The sequence below is a fragment of the Nelumbo lutea genome, chromosome 6 (assembly GCF_056320005.1).
Source record: "Nelumbo lutea isolate HS-2025 chromosome 6, American lotus-T2T, whole genome shotgun sequence".
Taxonomy (NCBI): Eukaryota; Viridiplantae; Streptophyta; class Magnoliopsida; order Proteales; family Nelumbonaceae; genus Nelumbo; species Nelumbo lutea.
Window position 1 is genome coordinate 11,732,046 of NC_142689.1, and position 19,795 is coordinate 11,751,840.

A 19,795-nucleotide genomic window follows, 5' to 3' on the forward strand; every position below is an offset into this window, starting at 1 on the left:
GTGATATTAGTACTAGTACAACTAGAAAGACATTTTTGTGCCGTCACTTGCGTGAATTGAAAGCTGTGTCCACACTGTGTCCCCCACCCATCGATCTTAAGAATTTAAGATGGCATACCATTTGGACGAACCATATCCAACAAAACATGTCTTAATTGGGGAGTTCGACTTCAGTCAGGGCAAAGTTCATTTGGGCAGTTTTTACTGCTTTGAATTGAGAATATCTCTGTACTTGTGTGTTTTATTTCATGAGGATATATTTCCAATGTAAGGTTATAAAAAGCTGTTAGAATGGTGCGGGCACAAATTTGACTTGATAAAAGCCGATCTCCAAACTACAAACAAGGCATTGTCCAGCTACCGTGAACTCATGAAAGAGGTACTTCTTAATAGTTCAAATCAAACCACAGCCAACAAATGTAACCTAGTCAGTGTTTTTCTTGATCTGTTTGGACTCTGGACATCTCCAGTACAAGTTACTTAGGCTTGTTTCTGCATATATGAATATTTTTCCACGTGGAAAGATGATGTGGCAAATCTAAGCCATCAAATTTGTGAAGGATTCAAAATCACAAGACCACCCAAATTCATGAAACGGATAGACAGCAAAAGTTGGGTTGTGGTTATGCAAAACTAAATTGGGCATCTAGGCGACTAGGCCCAAATGGTTGGATGATTCCAGAACCTCAGCAATTCAATAGGTACCAAGTTGCAGCAGTGAAAGCCCAACTGATAAGCTTTTAGGCTTTCTTTGGGGATGGATTGATCCACTTCTTAGGTTACATTGACCTTCATTAGAGTACCTTTGGTCATGGACTCTATTGTACCAGCCCCCAAGTTGTATCTTTTATGTATGGCCCGATGTTCAGTTCAGTCCAATCCGACTTCAACACAGTCCCATGGCCCATTGGTTGCGTTGGAGTAGAATTTGGGCCGTAAAGCTTGTGTTTAGGGCAACTGAGGTCCATGCTTAACACTTCAATCTTGGGCTCAGCCCTGACCCAACTTAGACAAAAGCCCGAACTGACTAGCCTAAAAGTCTAGGGCTTGTTTAAGCTTAAATGTGATTGGAACGAGCTTGGGGTATCCGAGGCCTCAACTCAATCAGATATGGGTTAAGTTCAAGCTTATAGGTCTAGGCCCATCCTAAAAACCAAAAAATCTAAGCCCAATCCTTGCAAGTCTTGGGTTGGGTCGGGCTGGGCCCAAGTTGCATCCCTACGATTTAGATAGTAGAAGCCTGGGCCGCCTTTCATTTTGCTTTTTGGTTGGTCATCCACATGAGCATCGCCATAATGTTCGGAAATACATTAATAGTTTGAGAATAATATAATAAAAAGCAAGCTTCAGGTTCTCTACAACTACAACTGCAATAATACCTAACAAATGAATATTTTGAGTATATTAAAAGGTGTGGGTTTTGCTTGTACAAAGTGGCCATTCTCAGACTTGACCACTCTGCTCAATTGCTCATCGGCCTGAGCTATTATTGTTGCACCAACAAATGGCCCTCTAAGGCTACATTTGATTTGATAGAAAATAAAAGAAATAGAAAGTTGAGAGAAAATTACTGATTAAACCTTAACAGGCGCCCTCCTACAAAAATGCATATGCATAAACTTTTTTTTAATAAATGTTGAAAAATATCTATAATGTCTTCCAACGACAACGCAAAAATAATTTTTATGATCATTAAATCTTAATAAGGCTGTATTTGGCATTTCTTGTTTTAAGGATTTATTTCCTTTTTAGGGTTAAAAATCTAGTGTTTATAGAGGCATTTTAACCTTAAGAAGCCTTAAAATAAGGAATGCCAAATGCAGCATCAATGATTTTAAATTACATGTATCCACCATTATTTTCCATTCAAACAAACTTTATACACACTATGCAAAACCTACTTATCCATATGGAGATAAATCTTGAATAAGTTATGCCAAACGCAGCCTAAGATTACTTTGACGTGAAGTGAGGTGGCGCTTGTGAGGTTATTGTGAGAAACCCACCCAGTGAGGAGCAGATTATTCCAATTCAACAGTGAAATAGGCTCTACGTGCCCATATAACTGGCATGACTTTTGTGGTAGGCAGGCCTGTGGGCTGTGGCTATACTAGTATAGTAGACCGAAACCAAACCCCAAACGGAGTAGATGTGGACCAGAGCTGTTCATAAGAAGGTCCAATCCGATCAAATCGATAAAACTAGACCGATTCAATTTGAGTTGGTCGGGTTTTCATCAGCATGGATCGGTTTCGGGTTGTACAAATTCCTAAATCAATGATTTGGGTCGATTTTGTTTTTTATACAAGAAAATTGAAACCGACCCGAATTGAACCGACTTAATTCCTAGTTCAAACATGAAGTTCCAAAGCCCATTAGGCCACTTAGTTTTTGAATGGTTGCAAGAAACTTTGGATTAGTGAATAGTGATTAATTAACAACTTTTGTGATTAACTTTTCATTTAAATTTTATCATAGGAGATGGCTGAAATGATGTTCAATTTATGGTTGTTTTTAAAATTAGCAATATTTTATCACAGGGATGAACTTAGAACCGAAACCGACCCAACCCGACTCAAACCGACCAAATCGATTTTACTTAATACTGGATCAGTTTCAGTTTCTATGTCAGATAACCCGATCAAATCGAATCGATTGAAAAAACCATATTAAATCGACCCAACCCGACCCGTGAACAGCCCTAAATGTGGTGGTAAGTGGTAACTAATAGGGCAATGAGTTCAAATATATGTTACCAACTCACAACATTGTGCCGAATAGTCATGACAGTCGTACATAGGATAAGGTAGATATTCTCAATATGCGTAACAGATCCCTACCACTTAGCCACCTCAATCCACCAATGATCCCCATCTCGTTTCGATCCAGAATTCCAGGCCTTTCAAAATTTGGGCCCACAGATAATCCATAAGAGGTGGGCCATCCAATGGAGCATGTGAACCACCGACCTAAGTTTAGGTCAACATGCACGAGGTATAGAGATCAAAATTCTTGATTGATCGGATGGTCAGAATTGACCAGACGATTCCACTCACCTGGGCCTCCTTAGTTCATCCAGGCATCCACTCCACGTACGAGAGACGTGTCAGCAACCTTGTGGTAGTCCGGACTCCGGAGATATTAACGACGACGAGTCGACGATAAAGAGGAGCTTCCTCCATCAGATATTTTTCTTGATCCGTTACAAAATAACCGATGGAAAATAGAATTTGATTGAATCGGCAGTAGAAATAGGATTTCCTTCTGTAACGAAAATTTGAAACGGAAAACCGAGGAGAAGGATTGGAGATTGGGATTCCGGTTGTCAAAAGAAGCGAAGCCCCAGTTATTTAAAATCATCAAAAACGGTATTTTCGGATTCTTCTTTCCCACATTTCTGGCTAGACATCTTCGGTTTTTCGACCACAGGTCCATAACAAAGAATAATTCTACAAGGTACGAGAATCATTCTGTTTTCAGTTTTTTTTTTTTAATGTTTTTTTTGGTCGTTGAAGACATTTAATAGAACATTAGATTCTGATTGGTTTTCCTAATTCCCGATCAACTTTGTCGGATTTTATTGCAATCGGTGAGAAAGAACTGAGAATAAATTAACATTTGATTTCTGTGCCAATCAAATGGTTGAATGGTTAAACTTGTTACATGTATGGATCTGTAGAACCCTAAATTATAAATTTTAAGTATATCCTTTTATCGGGCGATTAGTTAACGTTGTGTTGATCACACAGGTTCTGTTCTTTCTATTACTGTCATTATGTATAAATTTGTGATTTTCAGGTCCACAATATATACTTAATTTGCCTTCTTGTCAATCTCAACGTTTCTCCATTTAACAACTTGTTTGTTGTCTATGGAAAATTTAACCTGATATATTGAAGTTTGGGCTTTTTTTGATAGTTGACTGTCTATTTGTTTGCTTTTTTCTTTTTTTTGATAGTTTCTGCTTTGGTACCTTAAATCTTATTTGTTTGAACGTGTAGGATATTGGACCAAATACAACACATTAAAATGTCACTTGTGTCGCCTAGCACTTCAGAAGCAGTTTTGCAAGTTCTGTCTGCAGCTGTACCTAGACTTTTATTCCCTGATCCAAGTTGTAGCAAATTGGACTCAAAATTTCCTTCAAAATCCCATATAAAATGTAGAAAGAGAAGAAGTTCAGTTTATATGCAATCTCTAAATTGTTCAATAGTGATGCAAAGTTTCCCAAGGATCTCTAGGATTCAGGGGATAGGAGCTGATCCCCATGGAAATGTTTTACCTGCTCAATCAAGGTCTCTATGCTGCCAATGCCAACGTGCTGACAGTATTAGTGGTCTAACTGCAAAGGATGGAAATGGAAACTGGTTATTGGACGCAGTTCAGAAACCTAACCCACTCAATGGTGTGATGAACACTCCAAATGTTCTAGAGTTTGGAGAGGTCCAACAATTGGAAATTGAAAAGAAAAATCCCACTTCCAATGGTAAGTTAGCTGCTGTTGAAGCAGTCAAAGAGAACTTGCATAAGGTTAGTGTGGATTCCCTTGAGGATGAAGCATGGAATCTTCTACATGATTCTATGGTTTATTATTGTGGTAGTCCGATTGGAACAATTGCTGCAAAAGACCCAACTGATTCCAATGCACTTAATTATGATCAAGTCTTTATTCGCGACTTCATACCTTCTGGAATGGCTTTTCTTTTGAAGGGAGAGTATGATATTGTTCGGAACTTCATCCTTCACACACTTCAGTTACAGGTAAGCCATCCAAGTGAAAACCCCAATTTGGTATACATTATCTGTTCACGAGGGTCTGATAAAAATTATATCCTCTTTCTTTTATTTTATTTTTTTCATTTAGGAAATTCCTATGCTAACTGGCCCTAGTAAGGTTTTATTCACTCAAAGAAAGTATTGAGACTATTTTAGTCCTTGGCTTCTTTCTACTGATCACCCTGAGTGCATTCCCTTTATGCTATACTAATTATTTTTCCTTATTTTAGTATGCTCCTAATTTCCCAACTGACGGTTCAAACTCCACACTTAGGGATGCAACTTAGGTCAGGCTAGGTTCGGTATTTGTTAAATTCTGAATGCACCTGAGCCTGAATACAGGCCCAATCTAGTTGAAATTCTTCAACTTGGGCAGTCTAACATGCAGCCCTACTTCCACTGGTCCACAGGGCAAGCCACAATTGGGGGACATAATCATCAATCTAGACTGTTCAAATGTTTGGATGGCCCTTGGATTGGGGAATGGTCCAACATTTGTGGGTCTGCCTGAATGATAAATATTCTATAGGAGTTTGTGACTTGCTTGAATGAAAATCTGTACTAATAAGGGTGAAGCATTAGTAATAAATCCAGAAAAAAGAGAAAAAATGAAAATCTGTATTTTGAGTCATCAACCCCGATTCAAAATAGTTACCTACCTCCTCAACATGGGCAGGAAACAAACTTAATATAATCTGGATAGCTCCAACCGTGTGAAGTAAATCCCTTTACATGGACAAGCTCTCATATTTACAACAACAGTGCTGCCAGTAGAGTTTAGTGTTGGTCCTTAGCTCCTTATAAGTTACAATTAAAAAAGTGGCCCAAAATTTGGATGGTCTAGATCTACAACCATGTATTATGTGTTTTATAAAATTCATAATGCTGGTTTGCTCATACTATTTTTTCCTCATTAGGTGTCTTTAGTAGAAGAAAATAAAAGGTAAAGAAAGATGGATTAGGGGACAGAAAAGGAGATAAATCTGCTTTTATCTGCTTTTCTGTTTCTATTTCTATTTCAAACTCAACTGATTCTTAATTAATGGTCTGCTTCATCATGGCACAAATTAGCTTAGGCTGCATTTGGCATTCCTTATTTTAAGGAGTTATATCCTTTTTGCAGTTAAAATGCCCCTATGAACACTAAGTTTTTAACAGTAGAAAGGATGCACCCTTAGACAAAAAAATATTTTCTTGTGAACCAAAAGTTTACACCTCAACATAATTTGAATGATAGCCTGAGTCATTATATAATTTTGTGGGCATGCCAGTGTTACATGGACACATATCTAGGAGTTAGAATCTGACACGTGTCCAAGAGTCTGAACTTGGCAATATGAGAAAAAATTGACTCATGGACACGGCCAAGGAAAAGTGTATACTATTTAAAATAGGTATTTTTTGAACTCTAACATTATATACCTGCAAAAGATGTTGTCTTTGTTGCTTAGTAAAGTTTGATGAGAAAAATGGCATTCATCTTTTACATTAGTTGTTCATTCATTTCAAATAAGCTAGGAGATAAAAAGGAAATGTTACATAAAAGTCTTCTCAGGACCATGGAGCATTGGACTTCAATGTGTATCTTGACATGGACAGGTCTTCTATTTAGGAGAGTGTGCAACATTTAGGCATGTTGGGAAATCATTTGCCCAAGTTTAGAATTTATATCTTAAGGAGAAAAGTTTCCTCAATAATTTGTGGAGCATCAGACTTCAATGCGCATCTGACATGGACAGATCTTCCATTTAGGAGAGTCAGTTCAACACTGAGGCATGTCGGGAAATCATTTGCACAAGTTCTTAAGATATGAATGCGCTAATTGATGGCCTTTAAAATGTCTGAAACTTCTGGTTTTCCTTGAAGAAGAGTAGGATTGAATCTTTTTGTAGATTTGGAGAGCACCAGATTACTGGCATTGCCAATGTGGCCACTTGATCTAAATCATGTGACTTAGTTAATTTACATTTGTATTTTAATACTTCTCACTTCTCATTTTGACAGAGCTGGGAGAAAACAATGGATTGTCATAGTCCTGGTCAAGGGTTGATGCCTGCCAGCTTCAAGGTGCGCACTGTTCCACTTGAGGGTGATGATTCTGCAACTGAGGATGTTTTGGATCCTGATTTTGGAGAGGCAGCAATTGGTCGTGTTGCACCAGTTGATTCTGGTAAGTAAATGAAACAGATCTCCTCTTACAGTCTTACCTGTAGAAGGATTTTCTTGTATTAACACCTCTTAAAAGATGGTTTCTGACTTTCTTTATGAATTTCAATATCAGGCTTGTGGTGGATTATACTGCTACGGGCATATGGAAAATGCTCTGAAGATCTTTCGGTTCAGGAGAGAATTGATGTGCAAACTGGAATTAAAATGATTTTGAAGCTATGCCTTGCAGATGGTTTTGATATGTTCCCTACGTTACTAGTGACTGATGGTTCTTGCATGATAGATCGAAGGATGGGAATTCATGGCCATCCTCTGGAAATTCAGGTAGATAAATGCAACTTTTTTTCTAACTTCCATTACAACCATTGATGATTAATTTCTTATTTTCCTTTTGCCTTGTCTTAGATAACACATCTAGTTAACGAAAACATTTCAATTAAGAATAACTTGTCTTTTTAACACCCCCACCTATGCAAAGGAAAAAAAGTGTTGATTAATGCCCCACATCTACTTGGAATATTAACTTGCATAAAGTTAATTCTGCTATGCGTATATGGTTTAAATTAACTAAGACCCAAGCTGTTTACAAAATTAAGAACATGAAAACAAATCTGATGAATTATTAACATTTTTTGACAAAGCATTAAAGAAAGACTTTAAGGGCCTATTTGAATTCTGTGATAATACTGTAATCAAGCAGGAATTGGTAATAGGCCAGAGAATAGAGTTTAAGTGAAAGCCATTTTTAGCTTATTGATAAGAACCGGCATACTGTTTGTGAGATATAAGTGTGCCTTGATGTAAAATCTTGAGTTAGAAATTGTTTGTTTGTAAGATATAATTGTGTTAATCATATATAATATTTCTTATGATACCTGAGTCAGAAACTGTTAGATTGAATTTCTTTTTTCTTTTTAGGTATTGATTGTTTTGAACGAGAATCAAGTTTTTTTAATTGAAACATTTGCAACCAATGAAGTTGACGGACCAAAAGTCTTTTATATGCTTTCAAAGAAAACCAAAAATGTCCTTGGTTAACATCTTCTGAAATTTTCTAGTGTCATGAAACTGAACTGTAACTTCTATCTTACTCATTTTAGGCATCTAAAAATTCCTGGCAGCTAGGCACTCCATACAGGTAGCCTTGTATAGAGTATACCACACATTTAGAGGGATGGAACTTCCCATTTACAGAACCATGAAGGAATTCTCTCATGGAAAGAATTCCATGAGAAGATGCACATACGGATACGGGAGCCTGTATGTTCCCAAATTTACTTTACTGAATTGGACCGTCCTTGCTACATGCTAGAGAACTATTATGTTCACATTTTGCACGTTCTTGCAGGCATTATTTTATTCGGCACTACTTTGTGCAAGAGAGATGCTTGCTCCAGAAGATGCATCAGCTGACTTGATGCGAGCACTAAACAACCGCCTGCTTGCATTATCATTCCATATCAGGAATTATTATTGGGTGGATATGAGAAAACTCAATGAGATCTACCGCTACAAAACAGAAGAATATTCATATGATGCAGTCAATAAATTCAATATCTATCCTGATCAGATTCCTCCTTGGCTGGTAGAATGGATACCCAATAAAGGAGGTTATTTAATTGGAAATTTGCAGCCCGCTCACATGGATTTCCGTTTTTTTGCTCTTGGAAATTTGTGGTCTATAGTTAGCAGTCTTGCAACAATGGATCAATCACATGCCATATTGGATCTCATTGAAGCCAAATGGACAGATTTGGTTGGGCATATGCCATTCAAGATATGCTATCCTGCTCTTGAAGGTCAGGAATGGAGGATTATCACCGGCAGTGATCCTAAGAACACGTAATATCCTCTGCTTGATGGTTGCAATATTCACCTATTTTTTTGAATTTGGCATGTTGTTCCATTGTTGACTTGATTCTGAACTTCTGATGCAGGCCTTGGTCCTACCATAATGCAGGTTCCTGGCCAACTTTGCTCTGGCAGGTCAGTCAAACTGTTCTCTAGTTTCCTAATTATGAATTTGATTAGAATGAACATGCACATGATATACAGACACATGCAGAAACAAGAAAAATAGAATTGAAAAGGGAGGGGGGAGTTGGGATGGACAACAGGGATTGTGTCCCTTCGTTAGAATGGTAACTCCCTTGAAAAAATATGATCTGAGACCCTTCCTGGAAACAAGTCTGCATCATGGTGAGGGTAATAACATCATCATCATCATCATCCAAGCCTTGTCTCAACTATATGGGGTTTACATGTATCCTATTCCACCAATCCATTCTGTTCAGTGCCATTTCTATTGTTAAATTATGAGGCCTTAAACATTTCTTACCACTCTAGTGCATGTCCCTTTTGGTCTTTCCCATAGGTCTTCTAGCCCCTTCAGTTTGTAACATTTTTTATATGGTCTATGTGCTGGACGTTCCTACACAAGTCACAAGGTCGGTCAATGAGGAACCGTGATGTATTGGGATCCTTGAGTCATTATTAAAGTTTGGGGTGGGGGCCTGAAGGCAGATTTTTTTGTGGCTAGTTTTAATATTGGAGATGGGGGTGGAATTTAGATTCTTTCTATTATCAATACTACAAATAAGGAGAGTGAAAGGGTTGAATTATGGGAGGAATTGGAGGAATCTCATAGAGCATGGGGTTCCTTGGTGTCAAGAGGGAGATATAAAGAGAGTAAAAAGGGTTGTTGAATTATGAGAGGAACTGGAGGAAGCTCATGGAGTGTGGTGGTTTTTTGGTGAAGGAGGAGATATAAAGGAGACTGAAAGGGTTGAGTGGAGGTTCCTTGGTGTCAAGGGGGAGATAATGTGGTGGGTGTGTTTCGGGCTGGATGGTGCATCCTGAATTTGAAGATATTAATGGAGTCTGGTTTGGCTCGGATATCTGGCCTAGCTTGATATCTTTGTACAGGATGTAGAAAATGATGTATTTGTATAGTGAGACACTTGGACATTGTTGTGGTGTTTTCTCAAAACTCTTTTTGTCTTTTTCTCATTGTTATAAAAATGAATGCTAACCGTATTTTGTAAATGCATGGCTAACATTTCCTCTTCTGATAAATCTTGCTTATAGTGTTATTACATCTGTTTTCACTACATCCATCCCAAATATTTGGTTCTTTATTTTGGGAAAGCACCACCTATTAACTATGGAGTATGACAGAAACAGGATCTTCTAGAGACTGTTAATCATATGTAACATTTTCTTATGACATCTAAGTCTTAAATTGTCAGATTGAATGAGAATTAAGTTTTTAGTGTTTATTGAAGCTGTATTGTGGCTATAGAAGTTGATGAACCAAAAGTATTGTATGCTTTCAAAGACACCCAAAAATGTCCTTTAGTAGACATTATATGAATTATGTTACTATCTATCATGAAACTTTAACTTATATCTTACTGTCTGGATATCTAAAAGCTCAGACTTTCTATACAGATAATCTTAGGGAGCGTTCTTTTTTCTGGATTTTGAGAGGGGGGAAAGTTGGTCAATGGGAATAAAAAATGCCCCTTGACCAACACTTGAATGGGACAAAAATGCCCCTTGTAATAATGGATTTTTATGGCTAAAATGGTCATTGCCTTATTTACATGGGAAATAAAAGAGCATGAGTAAATGCACTTACCCGGGTAAGTCTTTCCTGGGAACACTTACCTGGTTAAGTGCGTTTCCTCGGGTAAGTAACTTACTGAAAAGTGAATGGGACCTAGATATCATATACCGCATATTTGAAGGGATGGGACTTACCCTTTACAGAACCATGAAGGAATTCTCCAATGGAAAGAAACTACCTGATTGAACTACACTAGCCATTATTTTAGATTTTTCATAGTTGTTTTCTGTGTCTAATCTAACCGTATGGAAAGAATCTGATTAATGGTCTGGTTTTTGCATTGACATTCTAGATATCCATAAGGGTATCCACCCTTGAATAAAAAATAAATAAATAAAACAAAAAAGAGTATCCACTCACTCTTCCATATGAAAGGAATATGAGGACACCACGGTATCTATGTTTAATTTTCTCTTTTTGACTATTTGACATTATCATTTGGAATTAATGTAATATTTTATTTAGGAGAGGGAAAATTCTTATGTGAAATAACATGAAACTTGTTACAGCTCACAGTGGCGTGCATAAAGATGAATAGATCAGACATTGCTGCAAAAGCTGTTGAGGTTGCAGAGAAGCGGATATCAAAGGATAGGTGGCCGGAATACTATGATACCAAAAGTGCAAGATTCATTGGCAAACAGGCACGCCTGTTCCAAACCTGGTCAATTGCAGGATATCTTGTGGCAAAGCTCCTCCTTGCCAACCCTAGTGCGGCAAAGATTCTAATAAATGAAGAGGATCAAGAGCTCGTCAATGCCTTATCTTGCATAATTGGTGCCAACCCAAAAAGGAAACGTGGTCGAAAAGGGATGAAACAGAGCTATATAGTATGAAGTTTGATGTCATAGAGTCCACAATTGTCCAGGGCCTTAGATGCAGAGTAATTACGCTCTCATCAATGGCATCCAGCAAGGGTCTGGATTTTGATCTCCAATGATCCTTTCTTCTTACATGCGCTAATTTAGTTTGTATTATATGTTTAAGTCATTTCTTTGTATTTTTATTATTTCTTGGCAGGTATTGAACCCCTGACCAAATTCCATCCAGAATCTCGTTCGTGCGCTCTCTCAAGATTAAAGAGATTCCATCCAGACAGTCTCTCTCTGTATGTAGTTTGTATGATATGTTTAATTCATTTCTTAAGAAACAGGATTCCTGTAGCCGATCCCATAATAGTTGGGACAAGCTTAGGATGATGTGATATACCTCAATGTAGGTATCAATACTTCCTCTTTTTTATGGTAGTTATTCTATTTTGTAATTATCAGAATATGGGTTAATGAATGACGAATAAAGCCCTAATATTAAAGAGCTTTTTCTTCAAATAAGTGGCATTTTATATTTTTAAGAAAAGTATCCACTTTCAGATTGAAGTGTTTTTTTTCTTTTTGGATAAATCCAGAAGGTGCTACACAAGCCTGGGTCGCACGTTCCCACAAGTCACCCAATAGAAATCAATAGAAATCAAAGCACTTAGAAGATTACATAGATTTAAAGACAAACACCCCAAACTATCTTGAGCCCCGTTGGCCAATCAATCCGCAACCTGATTAGCCTCTCTGAAAACACCCCAAACAAGACTGAAGTGTTTTCTTAGTACACATGCATTGCTCTTTGTCTTTGCTTTCAAATAAAAGTTTACCCACTTTCAGATTGAAGCATTTTCTTCATATGCAATTATGCATGTCTTAGAAATGGATTGATTTTGCTTTCAAACACGAAGGTTTATCCACTCTCATATTGAAGCATTTTCTTTGTATGCATGTCTAAGAAATGGATTGATTTTGCTTTCAAACACAAAGGTTTATCCACTTTCATATTGAAGCGCTTTTTTTCGTACATGCTTACCTATTTTTGGAAAAAAGTGAGAATTTAAATCCATTTTAAAAAATTGTTGATTTCTATAGAATGCCTATCAAACACACACACATGCGTACACCAACTTCAAAGGAGGTGGGGTTCATATTAATGTGATTCAATTTTCTAATTTAAATAAAAAAAATCATTATAAATACTTTCAATGGTGTGCATCACATTTTTTAGATGAAATAAGTTGTTGATTACAAATTAAATTTGGTTTAATTTTTAATTAAGAACTCAAATTAAATTTACCATATAACAATGCTATATTGGTGTAGTTGCCTTCTAATACCAACTCCTAAGGGTAGTAGGAATGCCCCACGCACTTTGGCATTTAGGCTGCGTTTGGTAGAGGTGTAAATACAAGCTTACACCGATGTATTTGAAAAATGGCCCATCAGATAAGTGTAAAAGATGAACCGGTCATGTAAAAGTTTTACACTGATGTTTGTTTGGAAGACCACCGGTTATCTTTTGCACTCACCTGGTGTAACGGTTAGAATGTACGAGGATGACAACGAAGAAGAAGAAGAAGGAAGGGGGAGAGAACAAAGAAGCCAACAAGCTGCTGAACAGAAAGTGAGAGAGAAGAAGAAGATGGAGAGGGGAAGAGAGAGAGGGGGAGTGGAAACAATGGTTGTGGATGGTGCTGTAAACGAAACGACGATGAACACAAGGAAATGGAGGTATAAGTCCACTGCAACCGAGAGATTGCAGTCCTTGCCGGTCGGCCAAGAAACAGAGCACTGCGAACGGTAGTGAGCGGCGTATCAGACCCATAAACTGGTGGCTGGGTGTTGCAACAGGAGAGGCTCTCGTATGTGAGCACCTCTCTGTTCTCGTTCTTGTTGGGTGTTGCAGTCCTTGCCGGGTGTTACAACCGCCTCTCTGTTCTCGTTCTGGTCGCAGGTCATGTTCTCGTTCTCTGTTCCCGAGAGGAGGAGGAGGAGAGAGAGAGAGAGAGAGAGAGAGCTTCCAGCCTCTTTGTTATCGTCGGAGGAAGAGAGAAGGAGAGGAGAGAGTGAGTGAGCAAAAGCTTCCAGAGATCGCCACCTCTCTGTTCTCGTTGGAGGAAGAGAGAGAGAAGAAGAAGATGGAGAGGGGAAGAGAGAGAGGGGGAGTGGAAACAATGGTTGTGGATGGTGCTGTAAACGAAACGACGATGAACACAAGGAAATGGAGGTATAAGTCCACTGCAACCGAGAGATTGCAGTCCTTGCCGGTCGGCCAAGAAACAGAGCACTGCGAACGGTAGTGAGCGGCGTATCAGACCCATAAACTGGTGGCTGGGTGTTGCAACAGGAGAGGCTCTCGTATGTGAGCACCTCTCTGTTCTCGTTCTTGTTGGGTGTTGCAGTCCTTGCCGGGTGTTACAACCGCCTCTCTGTTCTCGTTCTGGTCGCAGGTCATGTTCTCGTTCTCTGTTCCCGAGAGGAGGAGGAGGAGAGAGAGAGAGAGAGAGAGAGAGCTTCCAGCCTCTTTGTTATCGTCGGAGGAAGAGAGAAGGAGAGGAGAGAGTGAGTGAGCAAAAGCTTCCAGAGATCGCCACCTCTCTGTTCTCGTTGGAGGAAGAGAGAGAGAAGAAGAAGATGGAGAGGGGAAGAGAGAGAGGGGGAGTGGAAACAATGGTTGTGGATGGTGCTGTAAACGAAACGACGATGAACACAAGGAAATGGAGGTATAAGTCCACTGCAACCGAGAGATTGCAGTCCTTGCCGGTCGGCCAAGAAACAGAGCACTGCGAACGGTAGTGAGCGGCGTATCAGACCCATAAACTGGTGGCTGGGTGTTGCAACAGGAGAGGCTCTCGTACGTGAGCACCTCTCTGTTCTCGTTCTTGTTGGGTGTTGCAGTCCTTGCCGGGTGTTACAACCGCCTCTCTGTTCTCGTTCTGGTCGCAGGTCATGTTCTCGTTCTCTGTTCCCGAGAGGAGGAGGAGAGAGAGAGAGAGAGAGAGCTTCCAGCCTCTTTGTTCTCGTCGGAGGAAGAGAGAAGGAGAGGAGAGAGTGAGTGAGCAAAAGCTTCCAGAGATCGCCACCTCTCTGTTCTCGTTGGAGGAAGAGAGAGAGAGCGAGAGAGAGAGAGAGAAGGAGAAGAAGAAGATGAAAGAAGGAAAAGAGAGCGAGCGCGAGCGATGTAATAAATACATAAAAAATTTCGATGTTACATAGATTATCAATGTAATTAAAAGATAAAATGTAATTTTACACCGAGTTTTGGTGTAACATTATATGTTTACCAAATGTATGCAAAATCGAACCGGAGTGTAAAGTTTACCCTAGTTCAATTTTACACCTCTACCAAACGCAGCCTACGCTATTTTTGTTGGCATTGTTGGTTTATTTTAGTGAATAAACAATTAAGCAAGGTTTAATTCTTTGCTCAGATATTTCACAGTGACATTTTTGGTTTATATTTTATTACTTACTATAATTCTCTTTTTCACTTTCATACATTTTGCTCTATCGTGTGAAGTGCACATGGCCCCAAAAAAAAAACCAAAAATGTATGAGAGGTTTGCAATAGTACAATTCACTAAAGTTTTGCTCTAGGGTTGTATGAAGACTTCAGTTCAAACATGAAATTATAGTTTGTAGCTTTCCAGTTGTTCATTCTTTCTCTACATCAAAGTCTGCAACATGAACCATTGAATATTTAAAAAAATAGTCCAAAGTTGGATTTCCATTTTGAGTTAATAAAATATAAACCACAGCTCATGGCTTTCAAGTGGTCCAAATTAGTGTACTCAAAACGTCAGAGAGTTCCAATAGGCCAAACCGGTATTGAGACTCCCAAGAATTGGATACACAAGTTCCTTGGGTCCATACCAGTCTATCCTTCCCATGGCCCTACATAGCCGAAACCAACCGTCGGTAATGGCTCTCTTAAATTTTTGGTCAGAGCTATGAAGCCAATATATGACTGTTCTCTGCCAGGATACTGTCTAATAATGATTCACAAGCATCTTCGAGTAAATCCAATACCTGCCACAACCCCATGAAATGTAAGTTATTTGTTTGATAATCTACAATATCACAAAATAATATTTAAGGACTAAAATAAACTGAAAGATGATCAGAACAAATTTATAAATTTGTGTATTAAAATTCTTTGCAATCATAAATCATTAAAACTAGGTTAAATCAGACATGAGCACCCTGAGGTGGTTCCTTGCATCCAAATAACCGTAATGGGATCCTATATTCCACAAACTAAATTTGGAAAAATGGGCAATCATAAACAATTGTAGTTTTTCATTTGATATGGAACTCCTTAACCCCAGGTTACCCACAAAAGGAGTAAATCATAAATTCCATGTCTTTAACTCAGGTTGTAACGTCTTAGTTGAGTTTCTATGGGGTTGCAACCAATTTCAGAACTTTTGAATAATTGGCTGATGAGAAATAATGAAGGTGACAAGATGTTGGCATTACTTGGGCTCGCTCCTGGTCTTAATAGGGAAATAGCAAAAGCATGATGAATTACCGATGTAGCACAGCATCAAGCAAATATTTTGGATCAAAAGCAAGTTCCAGACTATTCTAGTTACAATTGAAAGCTTTTGAGGGAATATTTGTCTTTCGTCATCAGCTAGACCACATTGTCTTTGAAATTGATCGGTATGGATATATTTGTGTTTCTCCATAGCTTTTAAGAGGCCAAGGTGGGAGACATCTAATCATGCTACTTTACTCCCTATTCTGTGTGTTCACACGAGTGTTTTAAGTCACTTTCCATTCCATTTGAATTTGTCAACTGCCAACAGTGATACTCTATGGTTGCCACCTCTAAGGCTTTGACATCCCTAAATCAATCTCTTCTAGCACTGATATTTACATTCATCCCCCGTCTTTTTTGTTGCAAAAACACAAATTTGTCCAGATAACGAAATCAATATGCATGTCTGCATGGAATCTGAAGTTAAGCACTGTGGTTCCTACTCTCTTTAAGCATGAGTTGATATCTGAATGCTGGTTATCTTCAGACACAGACATTTCGGGCCTGTTTAGGAGGGCTGAGCTGAAGATTAAGCTAAGCTGGTTCAGCTACTTTGAAGCAGTATGGATTAGCTATTCAAATAGGCTGAAGGAAGCATCCCTTCAAATGACTTCGGGATGCCAGAATCTGCTGCACTTCAGCCCTCCCAAAGGGCACTCCATACTACTTACCAGAGTAAGAGAAACTTTCTCATTTATCATTTTCCTAACCAAACTACCTGTGCCTAGAAGAAACTAAAATTTTGAATTTGAGAGTTTGGAAAGTATGCCTACTCTACTATCAGTTTATTTTTTTTCTAAAAAAATCAATAACATATCAGTTCAGAGAGTTCTATTGGTATAAGAAAGATAAGGGTACAAACACAATGAATTCTTAATTCCCAAGCGGGAGGGTCAATGTGGACACAGATGTCAAGCCGTCCAACACAGATCAGCACAATATGCCCCTTCTCTAGCAAGAGAATTTGTGAGATTGTTTGCCGATCTTATGACCAATCTGAATGAGAGGTTCAACATTTGGGCCAAAGATCTGGTCTCCCTAAGTATACGACTGTCCAAGGGCCTATACCTCCTAACGTTCACATGGGAATCACCTTCAACAACAATGCTGGAATAGACTAGAGAAGAACCTAACTACAGTTCTATGGGGAAACTTGGTTCCTCCCAGAGTGGAGGCATTTGCTTTCCTTGATTGACTTCATATTTTGACAATTAATCATCTAAAAAGCCTAGGATTTCATATGGAAAGCCAATATGTTGTGTATAGGAGGCATGAGAAGGATGCCAATCATTTTTTATTACTTGCAGAGTGGCAGTTACTGTTTAGCTTTGCCCTGATACAAGCAATTTAGAAGGAATGCACTTCCCCTGATTGACCTTTTTGATTCATCCTCTTAAGAACTTTTGTCACTTGGACTCCTAACCTTGTTTCTCTTCTCTAGTACTCCTAACCTTGTTTCTCTTCTCTAGTACTTGTAACAGAGCTGGTGAAGTGGGTGAATGATCTTGAGCAGTCAACTGAGTTTAAGGTTAATTGGTTCATCATTAGAGTGGTTCACTAGGACTGGATAAGAGTTTAGTAACTACTCAATTTATTACATTTGTGAGGGCGCTGCTGCTACAACTGTAGAAGGGCAAAACATAACTAGCCCTTTATCTAGTTGCATCTTTTTAATTGATTGAAATAACCTAATACTTAATTGATTGATATCTAAATGTTATCCAAGGACAAGTTACTGGTTTACCTTCTCAAAACCTTGAGGTCCCCCGTAGTAAGGATCTGGAACTTCGGTTTCATCATGCTTCTTACAGTAAGAGCACATCAATCTAACCTGCACGAGCGTGAAACAACAGAAGAAAAAATATATATATTAGCGATTTTGCTAACCCGATCGAACACTTTCAATCTTCAGAAAGATTCATTTAGTCGCAGCATCAAAGAGAACAAGATCAATCGATCCAAACTATGAAACTACTAAAATAATCCCCCTTCTGTTAACCTTCTTATGGGCATTGTCTGGAAGTGGTTCCTTAAATTTCCACCGATTAAATGCCTCCAGTATATCCTCTGCGTACATGGAGAAAAAAAAACAATCGAATGCCCAACCACTTGGATTTCGCCGCCACACGACTAGAAAGAAAAATAATCAAATTCTTGTAAAACTCGGTTCCTCACCTCTATTTTGCTTGTCCATAGCAAGGATGAGGTCGAAGTCTCTGAAATCAGACGGCCGTATCGGCCTTGAGATGGACGTTATCTCAATCCCGCGCCTTTTAGAGGCTGACCGCATCCGAGGATCCGCTAGGTTGCCCTTCAAACAACAACAATAACAATCAATCGAACAATTAATTAAGCAATCATAAAGCTACAAAAGTAGGATGATTATGATGAAGAGGAAGAACTTCATGGTAGTTGATCGTTCCAGCAGAGTCGATGTTGAACTTGGAATCGATTCCCCGTTTCTTGACGATATCTCTGAAGACACCCTCCGCAGCTGGGCTTCTACAGATATTGCCAAGACAGACAAAGAGAACAGAGAAGGCTTTGGTCTCTGTCGAAGGTGTAGACACCATTGCTGAGGCTTTTACAGGTCCAACGATACGAGAGTTGGTAAAGGAGGAGGAGACACTGCTGCGACGTAGACTTGGAGGAAGAGAGAAACCAAGAAGAGATGATTGGTGGTGTTTCAGCCCGGGAAGACTAAACGAGAAATGTAAACGAATAGGGAGAGAAGCGGAGTGATGGCAAATTTGTAAATGTAGCGTACTCATAGTTGCTACTCTGCAACTGTGCACGCCCTTCATGTCAACTGGCAACTGAGTCCGAGATGTCTGAGTTTTGCTCTACGACTCGACTCCAAAGATAGAATCAGCACTGGAGGTCAAATTGTATGGCCGTGTTGTAGAAATTTCAGCGGTCGAGATAGAGAGAGATGATTTTGTCGGCAGATCATCGTTGGTTTGGGATTGGGAATACCAGAACCATATTGGCATATACGGTTGATAGTTGCAGAGGAGTAATCATCTCATCAGTCATACCCGGCCCGGTTCGGCCCAGCCCGCAAATTTCCGGGCTTGGGCCTTGGTTTTGTTTCCAGACTCGGCCTGGGCCATGCCCATATAAGGCCTAGCAAATCGCAAGTCAGCCTGGGCCCAATACTAAGTTTAAAAAATCAACCTAGAAAGCAAAATTAAGGGGGAAAAAAGTAATTTCCAATATCCTGGCTCAAAAGCAAAATGTTTTTTTTTCCAAATCCAGAATTTAGGCTCCATTTGAAAGGAGTACAAATATAAATATATAGAGCACAAAATCTTATATTTTGTATCATTCCAAACTAAGCCTTTGGCAACAGAAAAAGAAAGACTATTTTACTTTTAAATTACGAGTGCAGAAGTATAAAATTTAAGAACCAGGGCATCTTGCTGCTAGTGAAATGGAATCAGCACCAATACAATACTGAACTGGTCTGTGTATGTTGATCTTCTTCTTCTTCATAAGAATCCTTCCTTGTTGCTGGGATGGAAGCATGATTTCCTTCCTCTTCTAGTGGAAAGGAAACCATCTTCTACTTCTTCCTTGGATTTCTAATATCCAACTTTTTTCTTTCAAGACCTTCACCCTCTCATCCTCTATATCATTCAGTTCCCGAAGGATATGACCTTCACTGGGCTAGTGGGCTCATTTCAGAAAATGAATTTTAGGGGTCATGAGTAGACCCAATGAATCAAAGCTGCAAAGAATTCTTCATCACTAGGTGACTTCTTCACATCAGAAACTTCTTTATCTCGGTGAAGGTATGTATACAGATTACAGACCTCAAATATGTGATGAAAGCCCTCTGATCTAGGTACCGAATATCTG

General features: G+C 38.9%; 2 protein-coding genes across 5 annotated transcripts; one reads left to right on the forward strand and one right to left on the reverse strand.

Annotated features, from left to right (window-relative positions):
* Nucleotides 1-2,958: 2,958 nt before the first annotated feature.
* On the forward strand, nucleotides 2,959-11,901 carry LOC148847338 (neutral/alkaline invertase 3, chloroplastic-like). Of its 4 annotated transcripts, none has more exons than XR_016100787.1 (8): nucleotides 3,041-3,456; nucleotides 4,002-4,761; nucleotides 6,781-6,946; nucleotides 7,058-7,269; nucleotides 8,294-8,787; nucleotides 8,883-8,931; nucleotides 11,083-11,490; nucleotides 11,594-11,901. XR_016100787.1 is itself a non-coding variant. In XM_088949919.1 (7 exons), the coding sequence occupies exons 2-7, from the start codon at nucleotides 4,030-4,032 to the stop codon at nucleotides 11,407-11,409; spliced, it is 1,980 nt and encodes a 659-aa protein (XP_088806045.1). In that variant the 5' UTR covers nucleotides 2,959-3,456; nucleotides 4,002-4,029; the 3' UTR covers nucleotides 11,410-11,901. The 4 variants fall into 4 exon arrangements, 2 of the variants coding, with proteins under 2 accessions (XP_088806045.1, XP_088806047.1); XR_016100788.1 differs by lacking the exon at nucleotides 3,041-3,456 and adding an exon at nucleotides 3,560-3,749; XM_088949919.1 differs by having other exon boundaries at nucleotides 2,959-3,456; nucleotides 11,083-11,901.
* A 3,089-nt stretch (nucleotides 11,902-14,990) lies between these two features.
* Nucleotides 14,991-18,913, reverse strand: LOC148847339 (uncharacterized). The gene is made up of 5 exons (XM_088951136.1): nucleotides 18,337-18,913; nucleotides 18,110-18,245; nucleotides 17,934-18,001; nucleotides 17,679-17,765; nucleotides 14,991-15,420 (listed from the first exon to the last, which is right to left on the reverse strand). The coding sequence occupies exons 1-5, from the start codon at nucleotides 18,736-18,738 to the stop codon at nucleotides 15,340-15,342; spliced, it is 774 nt and encodes a 257-aa protein (XP_088807262.1). The 5' UTR covers nucleotides 18,739-18,913; the 3' UTR covers nucleotides 14,991-15,339.
* Nucleotides 18,914-19,795: the final 882 nt, after the last annotated feature.